The sequence below is a fragment of the Myodes glareolus genome, chromosome 5, assembly GCF_982192425.1.
Source record: "Myodes glareolus chromosome 5, mMyoGla1.1, whole genome shotgun sequence".
NCBI classification, from domain to species: Eukaryota; Metazoa; Chordata; class Mammalia; order Rodentia; family Cricetidae; genus Myodes; species Myodes glareolus.
In genome coordinates, this window is record NC_142030.1 from 20355922 (window position 1) to 20374407 (window position 18486).

General features: G+C 36.8%; 1 protein-coding gene across 2 annotated transcripts in view; it reads right to left on the minus strand.

Annotated features, from left to right (window-relative positions):
• The window catches only part of Fmn2 (formin 2), a 279413-nt gene that overhangs the window by 68183 nt on the left and 192744 nt on the right, over positions 1 to 18486 (minus strand). For both annotated transcript variants that reach the window (XM_087906102.1, XM_048436401.3), the window contains one exon: positions 1584 to 1635. In XM_087906102.1, the coding sequence (XP_087762228.1) occupies positions 1584 to 1635 (52 nt within the window). The remainder of the gene's footprint in view (positions 1 to 1583; positions 1636 to 18486) is intronic.

Consider the following 18486-nt stretch of genomic DNA (forward strand, 5'->3'; position numbering starts at 1 on the left):
GATCGTGGATATCCAAAAAGGGAGACGCAGGAGAGCAAAAATATCTTAAGGATAGATGAACAAGAGCAAGAAGAGAAGAGAAGAGATGAGCGAAGTTTCCAGGCCTGACTTACATCAGGAGGAGGGAAACAGAAGCTTCACCTAAAATGAGTGTATTCTCTCTTTACCTCTGCTGGAAACTGAGCCCCAGAGAGAAGGCTAGTCAATAAAAAGATGCCTCAAAAAACACTAGAGCAGATATGCGAGCAAGAAAGAGACAAAACATAACACAAATATAGAGAAGCAACAAAGTGTGAGTAGAGTATTGTAACTTCTTTGCTACTGAGTTAAAAATCTGAGGAGGATAAAATGATCTAAAAATTATGTGTGTAAAACTGACCTATGATCTCCAAGTACTCACAAGTAAACGGGCAGATAAAGCAAATGTGATCAATCCAAGACCTGGAAAGAAAAGTCAAAAACAAAAAGCCGGCAATATAGATGAAAAGTTTATAATGTCCATAAGAAAATCATCAAGAAAACTGAGATTAATAATAACAATAATAATAATAGTAATAATAATAAACAAAAAGAAATGATGGAAATGAAAAACTGTATGATTAAAAACCTAAAAACAGTGAAAAATCATCATTACAATAGACTAAACCAATCAGAAAAAAAGAACATCAAGGAACAAAGACAAAGTTGAGGAAATGTGACATTGAACATCATGAAAAAAAGGCCATGACCATGATCTCACCTGCAAGAATCTTGGGATATGATTGAGACCCCAAATTTACAGTGGGATAAAAGCAAGAGCTGAGATGAACACTAAAGTCTTTGAGAATCTAGTCAGTGACATCAGAACAGAAAATCATCCAAATTTACGGAAAGAAATGGGAATCCAATCACAAAAAGGCTTTCGAATCCTAAACGGACATGATGGCAGAACTTCTCTATAACATATTACAATCAAGATGCACAAAGCACAAAAGAGAGGAAAGAAGACCTGTACTAAAAAAAGTGTCAGTTCAGAAAGACAAACACATGAGAATAATGTCATACTGTTTGACACAATTCCTAAATGCCAGGAAATCATAAAATGGCATATTTGAAGCTTAGAAAGCCAAAGTATTTCCAACCAAAATTGTTACATACAGCAAAGTAAAATGCAGGGGACAGAGAGAATAGTGAGGCGCAAATATGAACAAAGTGTAATGATATCTACGTATGCAGATGTCACAATAAGACCCATTATTTTATGTTAACAAAAAATAAGGACAAATAATACAAATGATGTTTCTCCGTATCTTGCATAATCCTGCATTTTCTCATTTCTGGATCCCACTGGAAGGAGGCGAAGCTGTGTTACAACTTGGCCCATAACAGAATTATGTGTCAGAGAGACTTTGTAATTCACTGTGGACCCAAAGTACACGGCTACATTAGATTCCAATGTATGGAATCTTTATGCTAAAAAGTAAGAAAACAAAACCCAAAGATCCCCACAACCAATAACTGGTTCCTAGGGTTAAAACAAACTAAGAACTTTCATATGGCTATTCTGAGAAGAAATATTGTATTAAAGGAAAGTAATACCTTACCATTTATGAGTCTCTGTCAGGGCAGTCTCTTGTGATTCTTGGTCAATTTTAGCTGAAAATGCAAGAAAAAGAAGTGAGCTAGATAGGTATGGGGTCTACCATCTCAGAGACTCCATAACCTAAACAACATGGAGTAGATTTAACCCTATTAATGTCACCGACATGCTAGAAATACTATTAAATGGGATTAAAACAACACTAATATATGGGCATATAAGTTTTTTTTACAACTAACCAAAATTTTTAGGTTATGAGTTTATTTGGTCCTGGCACAGTGACCTAAGGAATGGAAACACTATTTTCACAGTTACACTGAATATGCCAGGACCTAAATACCACAAATTAGCTCTTTGGGACAGTTCTCAAGTGACTGATTATGACTTGCTCTGAAAGGGGGATGTCATTATCCACTCACTTCTCTGCTGTAATTCTTTGGTCAGAGCTGGGGATCAAATCCAGGACTCTCCTGTGCTAGACAAGTGCTCTATCATTGAGTTTCAAACCCAGCCTCATTTGCTCTACTCATTTCCCCCTAACTATAAAGACACCCGACAGGAACTCACACATCAGATTTAGGACAGGAGTGAAGATTTCAAATTACTTAAACATCAGAGAGTAAGTCCATTAACTAAAACATATGACGGCACCTTTCACCTTCATTGAGAAGCAAGCATTCCAGGAAGTTAAGGAAATATTCTATAATTTTCCTATCTTCCTCTTCATGCATATATATTTGCATAAATGTTTCAGAGGCACTATTGAGCAATGGCTTAATATTTTCAGTCTATCCTAAAGAGTGTAAAAGATTAGTTATGGCTTCAGAAGTTAATAATTTTATGGTTATTACCGACCCACAGCAAGAAACCCACCACGGTTTCTCTATAGAGCAGTACAGAAAAAAAAACACCATTACCACACCTACATAGTCTTTATAATGCCTCTTCCCACAACAAGCAAATGTGTACAAGATTTAAAAAATACATTAAATAGTAAACAAAGACATTGTCTATTTATAATCTTTTGGGTAATATTTGGGACCATTTGAAGAAATCAGAAGGCAAAATGGAGCAGGGTAAATTAATCACTCTACAATCATAAAAAAAAAAGGCAGTGTTGACCAAATAAAACCCATGATCCTTTGGGAATTGTTAAAGCGTCTCTCTCACTACTTGAAACACAATAGCACAGCTTGGGTTCATTAAAGTTTTACAATTTTCACAACTGCTCTGACTGAAGGTCTGTACAGCATGTCTATTGTCCTGACACAGGGTCAAGCTGACAGTCTCTGCAGTGGATGTCAAAACTTAACAGGGATCATTTGAGCTGGCAGCAGGATTTTTTTCCCTTCTTTCCCTTCCCTTTTTGTACTTTAGACATTTACATGAGTTTACAGGTCCAAACTAGCCACATTAAAGACTGAGGTGCATGTTCGAGACTCTATTTAAAAGGCTCTAGTATGACCAGACTGTCATAAACACCAGTCTGAAGTACCTAAGGAAGACAAGGCTAGCTTCCGGAAACAATTCTAGAGTCATAGAGAGTGCTCTCCAGGGGAAACAACAAAACAGCCTGAATGAACACTACTTTGACAAAGAACATTTTTCGTTTGCTTGTTTTCTTGAAAAATACACAGACTAAAAGAATTGATGGAAATAATTTCTGGACTACTTTAGAAGATCCAAGTAAATGACTTATAAAACTAAAAGTACATGAAACTGATACTCCCAGAGCTATCTTCAATCCCTGTAAGGTTAGTGTTAGCCACGTGACTCTTCACAATCAGATTCACCTGTCAACATACACATATTATGTAGCACAATGTCTATAAGGACCATTATATGTGAAGAAAATGTCTTTCTTAAGTTTTGGAATTGAATATCTTTAAAATGTTGATGTAAACCAACCGCAGTTTTATAATGTTTTGACATCATATCAAGATACAGAAAATACATTCTTGCAGCTTTTCAAAAAAAATGAATGCTCTTAAATCATGGTAAAAGGGAAGAAAGTGAGTCTTGCTAGTTCACAGTAATAACCCCTTTTGATGTGTACTAACACAGCTCTTGTTTCAGTGCCTGAGAAAGTTGGCTTAAAAATTTAAAACCCAAACCATCTTAATCCAATGTGGCAGGAGATTGATCCATACCAAAGAAATAAAACATAAAAACAGATCTCCTTACCAAACCTAATAACCATGCTGCAATAATAAAGTCAAATTAGAATAACAGGCTATGCTTGGGACTTCTCTACTATCCACTATTTTTTGCCTGATTTTCAAGCTACAGGAATTTGTATATTGAAACTCTAATCAGCTTTGATAAACAGTCAAATTAGAGATCAAAGAAAACACATTAAAGGCCAAATTTCAACTCTTAATGTAGAGTCAACCATTTAAGGAGCAGGGCAGATTTCCTTTTGTATTGTAATCTGAAGGAAAAAACACATTCTGAGAGAGAGGCACGGTGGTTAGATCTGGTAGAATATAGATGTAGATTGGGGGTTGGGAGATCAAACTTCCTGGCCGTCTGACCTGTACAGTGAAACCTTGTCTCAAACCCAAGGGCTGGGCATGGAGCTGAGTGGTAGGGCATTTGCCCAGTATCTGCCAGCTCTTTTGTTCAACGCAACAAAATGCCTTAAAAGTTGGGGTGCACACATCATCTAGCATGATGCTTTGCACAAAAACCCAAACAATAATTTTTTGTCAAAGTCCCCTTTTGGGGTCACTTATAAAACAAAGAGTACTCTAGTTGCATACAATAACAGGTTGTTCCTTAGTAGCTGGACTACCAGCTCTCGTTGTACCTAACTCCATAGTGAATTCAACAGACCTAGAGAATTCTCATTTCCCATAATGTAAGCTGGGCCTAATATCTTCCTAAATTTGATTTTATTATTTTTGAAAAGGCATAACAGTAAGTAAAATTGCCCCCAAGAAACAGTGCTTTTGGTGAATTTAGGGAGAACATGCCAAAATCTCAAAGATAAAATGATTTCTTTAAATTGTGCAATGCATCTGTGTGTGGTAGCAAACACTTCCGAGTTCAGCACCTGGGAGGCAGAGGAGGGTAGATCTTTGTGAGTTCAAGGCCAGTCTGGTTTACACAGTGAGTTCCAATGCAGCAAAAGTTCCATAGAAAGAACTTATCTTAAAAAACAAACAAAATTTTCGATGCTTCTCCAAAGCAGGTATGTTATTCTGAGTATATCACAGGTAACCATACAGGTCCTGGTGCTTAAGAGCCACCAGCAAGAAAATGTCTGGGAAAGATGCATACCCAATACAGGCTTGGACATAGAATGACAAGGAAAAGAGTGAAAGAAATAAGTCAATTTTCTACTGACCTAGGAGGAAGAAACAGACTGATTGAATAAGAACAACAGCAAAGAAGAAAATAGTTCATATTAGGTAATCTCCAGAGAATATCAGCAAGTATTATTTTGATAGACCTAAAACTGTATGGAGAAATCATGCTAGCAAAGTTGGTCAGTCAACTGCTGATCCTCAGAGGGGAAGTGTTAGGTAGTATTAAACCTAATATCATGGCTGTTACTCTTTAGCCTTTAAATTTACCAGGTAAAGATCTGCAGTTAGTGGCAGAGAAAGGCCATCGTTGGGGCCACAACATACAAACAAAACAAAACAAAACAAAAATCACTGATCTTAGGAGGCAGCTTTCATCATTTGCTTACTTTTTATTCATGCTCATTTATTTTAGTATAACAGTGTAAGATTATCTAGCCTCTTAGTCTGATTCCACCAAAGAAATGGTGGAATGGTTCTGAACCATGGAGCACGCGAGTAGTTAAAGCCAGCAGTCCTGCTGATGTCGTCTCAGGCAGCATTGAGGCGTCTTACCCTGAACTTCTGGCCCCACAAATTATTCCTGGTGGTTGCTGCCCTACTAAGTTAGTCATCTGACCCGGTGATTGGTGTCTCTAGTCTCTGTCTGGCTCCAGACTCTTTGGCACTGTGAGATATTTCTGCTGACCTTGTTCCAAACGACTGAGTAAGCAGAGGCACTGAACGGACGCCCTCTGTGATCCCCAGCTTTCATGAGGGAATACCACATATTCCCAGGTAATTGGAGACAGAGTTGCCTCTGAGTAATATCAGATGGAAGACAACTCAGGGCCCTTTCATCTACTTGTCTAGGCTCTAAATCTTTGTGCTATTTTTCCTTTTATTTAAAGTGTTAACTAGTTTTTGTTTATAATTAGCTATGAATGTGCATTTGGGTCGCTTTTAAGTGCAGCCAGTATGGCTTATTCCTTTAGACAGATGGACTGCCTTTCCTCTGAGTCATCTGAGGTTGTCATTTAACCGCAAATATATTGCTTTTATTTTGTGACTTTTAAGACACTCCTCCTTTTGACAATGTACTAAAAGTCAAGTCAATTTTGGAAGGGTAGACATGTCCGACAGGATGATTCTGAGTATCTTTGCTCCGGCAGCAGAAAAAAGCCAAGCCTGGCTTCACTGCATTCTTTGCTCCAATGCTGCTAAAGCTTTTAAGACAATAAAACAATTGCTGTAGAATAGCTTGAGATGAGGAAAGCCCATATCTGGGAAATACTGCATTAAACTTGGCCTTTACAGTATTCATAGCTACCTGTTAGTACTGAGGGCATTTCAACTTTGCTTGTAAAGCTATGCACCATTTTGTCCATATGTATGTATGTATAAACATATATGTACACACACAAACATAATATATTGTTTGTTATTAAAACTCAAAAAACATACAATTGAAAACCATATATACTTAAAAAAATTTGATATATGTGACATTTTAGCAAAACCCAAACTACAATAAAGTCATGCACTGCTATCACCCAGTCTGATATATATATATATATTCATTTGAATGCTCCTTTGTCATAAGATTCCTTTCCAAATATTAATCAAAATACCCAAAATGAAAAGATTTGTGAAAACATTCCATGCACACACATGTGGAACACTCTGTCAATATTGCTGTTAAGAGTTATCTATTTCCAACTAGAACACTTCTCAGTATCACCTATTTTTAAAACAAATTTTACCTGGAAGCTATATGTTACTCCATCTATAGACTTTGGAGATCTCTTGTCAACTTCTACTAATGTATAAAAATGAAGACACACTCAGGGTTACTCCTTTCACTTCCTTTTCTGAGAAATAGCTCTTCTACCAGAGCAGTCAAGAATATGCCCTGACACCAGGCTGACTCCAAATTAGTACCCTTCAGGTGGAACCCAAATCACGGTAAGCCGTGTGCTAAAACTGCAAACATATGTATCTTAAGACTGAACTTTCAATATTAAAGCAATATCCACTGACTGCTGAATCTGAAACATGAAAATATAAAACAGCTGGAAATAAAAATCTGAAAACCATAAAAACTTCTTCAATGTGTTTTCTTTTCTTCCTAATATTACTTGCCAAAACAATGTTTGAAGATGAGGGCATTTCAATTCTAGAAATCAAAGCCACATAAATGAACATTCCAATATTTCAACAAATATCTGAGCATCTATTGTATGTTGGGGGTCACTTGTTGGGGCTCATGTGGTATATTTGTATAGTCTTTTATATCAAGAAAATGATCAATGGGAAGAGAAATTATGGCCACATAATGGACAATAATAGCTATATTGGAGTATTACAGCCCACATGTATATTATCTGGCTAATTTTATATGTAATAACCTACAATAATAAGCCCCAATGAAAAAGGAACTGTATTACAGTTTACACTTGAATTAAGGGCGAAAAATGTCACATAAAATATTTGAAAAAAAAAAAACAGGGCATGAAAAGGCAGGGTTCAAATTCATGGCAATCGAATGCAAAGTTGTAACACTGTCAAATATCTCATGAGCACAGCCCAATGAGACTCTCATTTGCCCTCTGAGATAAATGCCAATGAGAAGTAAATAAAGGCATCTGCATTTGGATTAGAATGATGAGCAAGTCCCAGGCATACTAATATATAGAGACTGGAGAGTGTATACTGAAAATGGTAAGAAACGCAAGGTTCTGAAGCAAACACTCAAGGTGTTAAGAAGGAAGGCCTAAGGAGAGAAGCCGGGAAGTAGGATATGGAATAGTTGGCAAAAAAGGCAAAAAAAAAAAAAATAGTTGTCAGGGAATATGGGCTGCTGTGTGACAGCACAAAAAGAGTGAGGAACAGAGATTTGTGCTCAGTCTAAAGAAGGGAAATACACTTTTAAAGGAGCCATGTACTTCCAGACTTCACTGGGGCCAGTTTGTCTGGCTCAAAATATTTGGGAAAGTGGATAAAACTCATGAGATAGCAGTTTTCATCCACTAGAGCATGGGGAGCACGGGGATCATAAGGAGCACAGGGAGCATAGAGAGCATAGGGAGCATTAGGAGCTCCTCAGTCCCCCATCTCTCTACATTGCTCTTAAAAAATTCAATTTGCAGACTATGGGTCCTGGAAGGGGCATCTCACAGAAAGCTTGGGAGAATTTAAGAAATAGAAGGCGATGTGGCTGAAATTCAAGGGTACAGGTCCAGAGAGGAAATAAACCACTCATAAAAGCAGAGAAAGAAATAATTTCCAAGGTCTGTCTGAGTTTTGACAGTATTAAGTGACACATGCCTGCAAGAAAATACCAGAAAGTTAAGCAAAGATCCACTAAGGAAGAAGATCCTTCAAGGTCAAAGTGGGAGTCTGAAGTCTGAAGAGCCCATCAGAAAACAGGTACAGAGTAGTTATGAGAGCCTCCAGTAGGTAAGAGCACATTAGGAGAGCACAGTGATGTTGACTCTTGATCTGCCTAAGCAAGCTGAAAAAGAGGCCTTAAAAAGGCACCAGACTGAATCACACATCATATTTCAAAGATATGCCCCAAACAAAGGCAACTATTATTAGAATTTGCATAAGAGAAAGAAATGGATTGTATTTTATAATCTCTAGCAAAAACATAGTCCTGAAAATACCACCACCCTATTTTGTGTATCTGAAAATTCTCTTAAACTGTCAGATTTGTGGTCATATGTCACAGCAACAATAGAAAACGAATACAGATTTCTCATTAGATACTGAAAGCAGAGAAGAATCAATTATTAAATTGGGTGTAGAATCTCTCTCTCTCTCTCTCTCTCTCTCTCACACACACACACACACACACACACACACACACACAGTAGTTACGACTTTGTAAGTATTTCTTAAAGGCTTGGTTCTCAATCTGTCATGCTACTGGACAGATGGTAGCACTTTTAGGAGGTGGGCTACTGGAGGGAGATGGGGTCATTGGCCTTTGGTCATGAAGGAGGTATTAGATATTGGGACAAAAGTCTTCCCTCCTCCTTATTTTCCTCCTCTTTTCCTTTTACCTCTTAAATGAAGGAGGCACACCAGCTTCTTCTGCCAAACGTTCCCAAAGAACAGGGCCAACGTGACCTTGAAATGAAACCTCAGAAGCCATTAATCAAAATAAACAAACCCTCTGTTTAAGTGGGTCACCGCAGGTCTTCTGTCACACTGATAGAAAGCTGCCCAGCACAACCGCTCAAAAATAGAATCTAAACAATACTTTTCAAGCATTCAGATGCTAGAACAATTTTGCACTTGGAAATGTACACACTGGAAAGTGTTAAAGGAAATGAAACATTAGATCTATATAAACAAATAAAAAGAACTGGGACATGCTATTTATGAGCATGAACATAAAGCATGCCTTCTCTAAATAACTGACAAAAATTAGGAATAACATATTATTTTGTGATAATATATCTAGGACTAAAATACATGAAAATAGCAAGAATTATAGGAGAAATATAAGACTGTCATATAAAGTTTTTGTACCAGTGAAGACTGGTGTGGCTCTGTCTGAAGACAGTGAAGAATTCAATGAGACAGAACATGACAGCAATCATGAAAATACAAAACATTGATGTATAGTGTATTAGCTGATAGTGGAAATATAGAATACTACAAAAACTCAATCTATAAAAGGAAGGAATAAACCATCATACAGGATAAATGCAGATATATGTAAAGATGATAAATTAAACCCAATCATATTTTTAATCAAACTAATGGTCTAAACACTCCAACTGAAAGGCAGGGCAGGATTGTTAGATTGAAAACTTTCAGCTCCATGCTATCTAGTGGAAATCCCACTTAAAAATAGACACATGAACTTAGATTAGATTTAAAGTCAAAGGATAAAAATGGCATTGTGCAAACACTAATCACAATGAAGCTGACATGGCTAAATTAAAATTAGATGACTTAAGACTTTAGAAGGAGAAATTTTGTTAGGGAAAAAAGTCAAGTGCTATAATTAAGAGGTAATTCAATAGGAAGATAAATGAATTCTAATTATGGATCTATTCAGAACCAAAGCTTCAAATTACATGAAGCAAAAACTGTTATATACAGCAGAAAAAGAACATGAGATAAAACTGAAGGGAAAGGTGAATATGAGCAAGTACCAGTGAGTAGTGATTTGAATCCTCACCGCTTAGTAGTTGATAGACTGATGACGCCATCTGAACAGTTTTACAAGGAAGCATGTAAAAGATCAGCACAATGCTAACAATGGATGGAGACTCTTCACACAGCCTTGTAAGGTTAGGTTTTGTGGGTTGAAAATGAACTGAATGTCTAGGAACACATGGTTGAGGGCATTTCATCAGTTGAGAAGCTTCGGCCATGATGCAGAAGAGTCAGGTGGGAAGAAGAAGGTAAAGAAAGTGAGATAGGTAGGGAGGGAGAGATGGCTCAGCAGTTAAGAGTTAAGAGCACTTACTGCTATTACAGAAGGATTGAGTTCAGGTCCCAGTATCTATATGATGACTCACAACTGCCTATAATTCCGATTTTAGGGGACCCACTGCAGACCTTTTAACATTCCAGTCTCTTGCATGTATGTAGTGCATATACATAGACATAAAATGAAATAAACAAATATAAAAAAACAGTAAAAAGTTTTAAAGTGTTTAGCTTTCTGCTATGAGAGCAAGGCATTTTGTTCAGAAATTCATGGTAGACTTAGCCTTGCATAAACTTAATTATAAAAACATTCAATTATTTATGTATTAATAACACATCACAAGGAGGATACTTGAGCAACATTCTAAACATATAGTTTAGACGCATTACAATGGACATTCACACACTTCAGTAATAATGACTGTCTGACACCCTAACCTTTTCTAAAAGACTGGAGATTAGATGAAGGTTGTTCGTGGTCATGCAATAACAAAATGTCAGTCAGTATCTTGTAACAAAGAAAAGGCCCATGTTATATGGATGGTGACTTAAAGGTAAGAGATTATTTGGGGCTAAGAGAGTTGATGCCTTAGGACTAGAGTGGAGTGGATTCAGGGGCTTGTAACCAACAGGGAAAAGAGTGGGTTGAGGAAGTGTATTAGAAAGTTGGTATCATGAGTAAGGCTACACTGACTCAGTAGTTCAACATTTAAACATGCACTATGCACAACTAAGTATACATGCGGAGAAATATATATAGTTATATAGTGGGGGAATAGACTGGTAAGTACAGAAACTAGCAAATACGTTTAACAACACTTTGACAATGAAATAAAATCATTTGGAATGACACACTGATACAAAATATTGTAAATATGCTCCAATATTCGCAAAAACAAGGTAGACCTTTATTTTCAACAGTATTATAGACTTGTTAGATACAAGATAGAGAGGGTTTCACATGTACATGTGTGTGTATGCACGTATGCACAGCCCGTACACACACACACACACACACAAACTGAAATAAAATAAAAGCCAATGCATGAATAAACTTGACAGAAAATAAGGAAAATTCTCTCAGGCCATTGAAACAAAGAGGAGGAGGAATTCAAAGAGAGCAAGACAGCATCCCCAAGGCTGTCATTGACACTTAGAACTTTTCCTTGCATGAACAAACAGGAAAAAATTCTGAACAGGCCTCGAATCCGCCAATGTGTTTGGAGGTACCTTAAAGGTAGTAACTGCAAAGGTAGTAACCCCGTGGGTTAGACCTTGAGGAAATGTGCTCACTCCACAGTAGCTGTGAATGGAAGGGAAATCCTCTCATGCAACACATAGTTGAACCTTTGCAGTGCACTGGGCTCTAGCACACAAAGTGCTGTATTAACGTGTAAGGAAAGAATTTATTTTAAAATAATTCTTGTTTGTAGAGCCTCCTGATGACTATCCAAAACAAATATCAAGAGAAGAGAAAACATGAACAAGGCCCTAGAGCAAATTCAGACTAAAAACAGAGCCCAAGTTGCTGTCAATGCATCAGGGAACAGATGAATCAGGGCATCCAGACCACTAAAATGAATTATTACCCTTCGGGACAATGTTTCATGATTAGCACATCTATGTCTTAAAAAGCAAATGTGATATAAATAAATTTTTACACAGATAAGAGCAATTTACACGCCTGAGTTCAGTGCAAAGTGGGTTTTAAAGGACAGACATTTGACAGGAGAAAAAATAATCCCAGAAGGTAGGTGTAAAGTGAAGAAATGTTAAACTGAAACTCAAAACCAAATACTTAAAACAATGATAATTCTCTATTTTGCGAATCACAAAAAAGTGTAGACTAAGGCTAAAACTGGGCAAAAGAGTGACATATAAATAAGTCAGATTAACAGCAAGAGTCTGCAGATTTGTAGTGCTTAAAGGGAAGTAAAAATAGCAACATCAGACTTCGTTAGAGAATTGTGTTAACAGAAAGAAAAATATTGTATGATGTCACGAACATGTGGAATCTAAAAAAAGCAAAGCCAAACACCCTCAAGCCCTCAAACATACTGAAACAGAAGACTAGAAAGGGCAAGTAGTATATAGTATATAGGGAGATGGAAGTCAAATGGTCCAAAGCTGTAGTTACAAAGCATGACTAAGCTCAGCTAACTAACCAATGCTATGAGGAGTATAAGCAATTATACATGATACATTGGAAACATGCTAGAAGAATGAATTTTAGAATTGTGTGCCATAAATACATAAAAAGGTAACTATGAAATAATAGATATATCAATTTACTTGACTATGGTAATTGTTCCACTGCAAATATATTCAAATACCATAATAACAAAATACAATGAAAGAATTGTGTTAAAATACCAAGGTTTCACTTTCAAAGGTAAAGACATAAGGGGGCAGGTGGACGACTCAGTTGGTGGAGTGATTGTGCACATGTAGATGGCAGCATAAGAATATATTCCTCAATGTCAAGACTAATATGGCATCACCTTATTAGTCCTTCTACAATAGCAACACCTGAGTATCCCAGTGCAGATGAAGGATAAGAAAAAAAAATCTTAAAAGTAGCTTTATGAGCGTGATAGAGATCATTAAGAAGAAATGAGAAATTTTCTTACTGAAATGAAGGAAAAGACAAAAAAATTGGAAGATATCAATAAATACCTTTAAAAAAGTTCAGGAAAAAATGATCAAATGGGTGAAGGAAACAGCTCAAGACTTGAAAATTGAAATAATGGCAATAAAGAAAACACAAACCGAGGGAATACTGAAAATGGAAAATTTGGGTAAACAGAAATTTTAGATACAAGCATAAACAGCAGAATACAAAAGATGGAAGAGAGACTCCCAGGCATTGAAGATATGATAGAGGAAATAGATTCATCAGTCAAAGAAAATGTTAAATCCAACAAATTCGTAACAAAAACATCCAGGAAATTTGTAACACCATGACAAGAACTTATGAGTAACAGAGATAGAAAAAAGAGAATTCAAGCTCAAAGACAAAGAAAATATAGTCAACAAAATTATAGACAAAATCTTTCCCAACCTAAGGAAAGAATTAAGAAGCTTACAGATCACCAAATAGGCTAGATAAAAAAAAAATAGGCTACTTACTGCATAATAATCAAAACACCAAATATACAGAATAAAGAATACGAAGAGCTGCAAAGGAAAAAGGCCACGTAACATATAAGGCAGACCTATCAGAATTAAACCCAACTTCTCAATGGAGCCATGAAAGCCAGAAGGTCCTGGACAAGCGTTTTGCAGACACTAAGAGACCATGGATGCCAGGTCAGACAATTATACCCAGTAAAACTTTCAATTACCAAAAACAAGATGTAAACAATACCTATCCACAAATCCAGTCCTAGAGAATGTACTAGAAGAAAAACACCAACACAAGGAAGTTAGCTTCACCCACGAAACACAAGCAATAGATAACCCCACACCAGCAAACACCAAAGAAGGGAAATACACACACTACCCATACAACCAACAAAACCAATAAATAAATAACAGGCACTAACAATCACTGGTCATTTATATCTCTGATTAGGAATGAACTCAATTTGCCTTTATAAAGACATCGGCTAACAGAATGGATACAAAAATGTGATCTATCCTTCGGCTACATACAAGAAACATACCTCAACTTCAAAGACAAACATTATCTGAGACTAAAGGGTTAGGAAAAGAATTTCCAATCAATTGGACCTAAGAAACAAGTTGGTGTAACCACACTAATAACTAACAAAATAGACTTCAAACTAAAATTTATCAACAAAGATGAAGAAGGACATTTCATATTCACTACAGGAAAAAAAAAAACATTAAGATGAAGTCTCCAATATGAACATTTATGCCTTAAATACAAGGGAACCTACATTTGAAAAGAAATATTACTAAAGCTTAAAATTACACATCAAACCCCACACATTAATAGTGGGAGACTTCAACACCCCACTCTCACCAATGGACAGGTCTGCCAGACAGAATATTAACAGAGAAATAAAGGATCTAACTGATGTTATGCCTCAATTGAACTTTAACACGCATCTATATAACATTTCACCTAAACACAAAAAAATATAACTTCTTCTCAACACCTAATGGAAACTTCTCTAAAACTGACTACATACTCGGTCACAAAACAAAACTTAATAGATGCAAAAAAATGGAATAAACCCCTGTATCTTATTATATCACCATGAATTAATGATAGAATTCAACAACAACACAAATTACAGAAAGTGTACAAACTCATGGAAACTGAACAATTCTCGTCTGAATTACCACTGGGTCAAGGAAGAAATACAGTAAGAAATTAAAGATTTATTAGATTTCAGTAAAAATGAATACACATCATGCCCATGTTGGTGGAGACTGCTTGCTTGTTCCCAGATGTCCAGACCAGAAATCACACAGAAAATGTATTAACAAAAACACTTCTTGGCCAATCACTTAGGTGAATTGCTAGCTAGCTCTTAAATCTTAAATTAACCCATATCTATTAATCTGTGCATCACCATCAAGTTGTGGCCTACCAGCAAGGTTCCATTGGGCTCCCAAGGGCATCTTTCTCCTGCAGTGGCACAAGGTGTCACTTTAACTCCATCTTCTTTCCTCTTCTATCTGCTTGGAATTCCCACCTTGCTCTATTCTGCTAAGTTACTGGCCAAAACAGCTTTATTCATTAACCAATAAATATAACACATACACAGAAGGAAATCCTACATCATACCCAAACTTATGGGACACTATGAAAGCAGTGCTAAGATGAAAGTTCGTAAGTACCCCCCCAAAAAATTTTGAAGAAATCTCTCACTAGTGACTTAACAGCACACCTGAAAGCTCTAGAACAAAAAGAAGCAAATTCACTCATGAGAAGTAGACATCAGAAAATAGTCAAACTTAGGACTGAAATTAATAAAATAGAAACAAAAAAATACAGAGAACAATAAAAAAGTTGCTAAGTAGAGAAAATCAACAAGATTGACAAACCCATATCTAAACTAACCAAAAGGCAGAGAGAGAATATCCAAATTAACAAAATCAGAAATGAAAAGGGGAACATAACAACAGACACTGAGTAAATCCACAGAATCATCAGGTCATCTTATCCTCCACAAAATAGGAAAATCCAAAAAAAAAAATGGACAATTTTCTGATAGGTGCCACATACCAAAATTAAATCAAGACCAGATAAACAATTTAAATATACTTATTACCCCTAAGGAAATAGAAGCAGTAATTAAAAGTCTCCCAAACAAACAAACAAACAAACAAAGGCCAGGGCCAGATGGTTTCAGCTCAGAATTCTATCAGAATTTCAAAGAAGAGCTAATATTAATTCTCTTTAAATTGTTCCACACAATATAAACAGAAGGAACATTACCAAACTCATTTTATGAGGTTACAGTTACCCTGATACCCCAAACACTCAAAGACACAACAAAATAAAAGAATACAGACCAATCTCCCTCATGAACATTGATACAAAAAACTCAATAAAATATTCACAAACCAAATCTAAGAATACATCAGAAAAATCATCCACAATAATCAAGTTGGCGTCATCCCACAGATGCAAGAATGGTTCAACATATGAAAATCTGTCAATGTAATTCACCACATAAACAAACTGAAAGAAAAAAAAACATGATCATTATCATTAGATGCTGAAAATGACTTTGACAAAATCCAACACCCCTTCACGATAAAGGTCTTGGTGAGATCAGGGAGGCAAAGGACTTATTTAAACATAGTAAAAACAATATAGAGGAAGCTGACAGTCAACATCAAATTAAATGGAGAGAAACTCAAAGCAATTCAGCTAACATCAGGAACAAGAAAAGGTTGTCTATTCTCTCCATATCTGAAACAAGATAACAAAAGGAGATTGAGAGGATACAAAATAGAAAAGAAGCAGTCAAACTTTCTCTATTTGTAGAAGACATGATAGTATAATAAGTGACCCCAAAAATTTTACCAGGGAACTCCACCAACAGATAAACTCCTTTAGTAAAGTGGTGAGATACAAAATTAGCTCAAAAATTCAAATGCAAATCAAAAGGATTCTGAGATACCATCTTATATCTTTCAGAATGGATAAGATCAAAAACACTCACGATAGGTTAAGCTGGAGAGGATGTGGACTAAGGAGAACACTTCTCTATTGCTGGTGGGAGTGCAAACTTGTACAGTCACTTTGGAAATCCGTATGGCAGATTCTTAGAAAATTAGGAATCAATCCACCACAAGACTCAGCTATATGAATTTTGGACATATATCCAAAGGATGCACAATCATACCAAAAGGACACTTGCTCAACTAGGTTCATAGCGACATTATTAATAATAGCTAGAAAATGGAAACAACCTAGATGACCCTCAATGGAATAATGGGTAAGGAAAATGTGGTACATTTACACAATGAAGTACTACTCAGCTGTAAAAAAAAGAAAGAAAGAAAGAAAGGAAGAAAGAAAGAAAGAAAGAAAGAAAGAAAGAAAGAAAGAAAGAGAGAGAGAACTGACCAAATGAAAATAGAAAATAAAATTATTCTGAGTGAGGTAACCTGGACCCAGAAAGACAAACATGATAAAACATGATATGTACTCACTCATAGGTGGTTATTAGGAATAAAGGATAGGATAACCAACCTACAATAAATAACCTCAGAGAGGCTAGATAACAAGGAGAGCCCGAAGAGGGATGCATGGATTTCTCTGGGAAAAGGAAGTAGAAAAGATATCTTGGGTAAACTGGAGGTAGCTTTTGGGGGGATGGAGGAATGGGAACCAGAGGAAGCGGACTTGACAGGCTGGGTACAGGTGGTGGGGTGGAGGCAGGATGGAGAGGGGGAGTAACAAAAGAGAGGTCTTGATGGTGGGGCCATTTGGGGGTTAAGGAGAAACCTGGTGCCAGTGAAAGCCACAGGAACCCACAAGGATGACCCCAACTAAGACTGCTAGCAATGGTGGAGAGGGTAGCTGAACTGGCCATCAACTATAAGCAGATTGCTGACTTCTCTATTTGCCATTAGAGATACTCTAACCAGTAACTGATGGAAGCAGAGGCAGTGATCCACAGACAAGCACTGTGATAACCTCTGAGAGTCTTGCAGAAGGAAGGGAGGGGAGATTGTACCAGTCAGGGGAATCATGATGGGGAAACCCACAAAGACAAGCTCACAGGATCTCACAGATGCTGGACCAACAGTTAGGAAGCCTACATGGGACCCACCTAGGCCCTCTACATTTCTGTGACAATTGTGTAGCTTGGTCTCTTAGTCAGAAAACAGTAGAAGCAGGACCTCTCCCTGATGCTTAGTTGGCTTTTGGTAATCTGTTCCCCATGATGGATTATTATCTGACCCAGCCTTGACATAAGGAGAGGAGCTTGTCCTGCCTCAATTTGATGTGCCATGCTTTGTGCAAGCCCATGGGAGGTCTGCCCCTTTATGAATGGAGATAAAAAAGGAGTGGATGGGGAAAAGGTAGAAGGGAAAGGGTAGGGAACAGGAGAAGAGGAGGGAAGGGAAACTGGTTGGTATGCAAAATGAATGAAAAACTACTATTTAATTTAAAAAATTCCCACTCGGTACATGACTAAGAAAGTTCTGTAAGTTTGTAGTCTATAATAAACTGTAGCAACACATTAGTTTTTAAATACTATGTATATTCAAAGAACATAAATATAATTCATAAAATACAGCCCCAAGTAAGATCAATAGGAATACATCTTCCAAAAAGTAAAGCTCTTAACAAGATGGTAAGACCTTTGAGACAGACGTGAACACATGTTCATGTGCTCAGAGTCCTAAACAAATGGGCTCTGCTGTGTGTTCACAGGATGAAAGCATGGATACCATAGGGATGTCAGTTCTACCTAGAATAATCTACAGATATTTATGTAACTGTGTCCAGATCCTAATAGGGAACTTGATATTGCAACTCTAAAGTTTTACAGAAAGCTAAATTGCTAAGATGGATATGCACGCTAGGCCTCTCCTCGTTCCATTTCTTGGAGACTCCAGTAAATAAGGCAGCAATAAGCTTTGAATTGAGAAATAAATTAAGCAAGCCATGGGAACAGACTGCATGGCAGAGACAAAACTGCATATTAAGAGAGAAGAGATGGCATATACCTC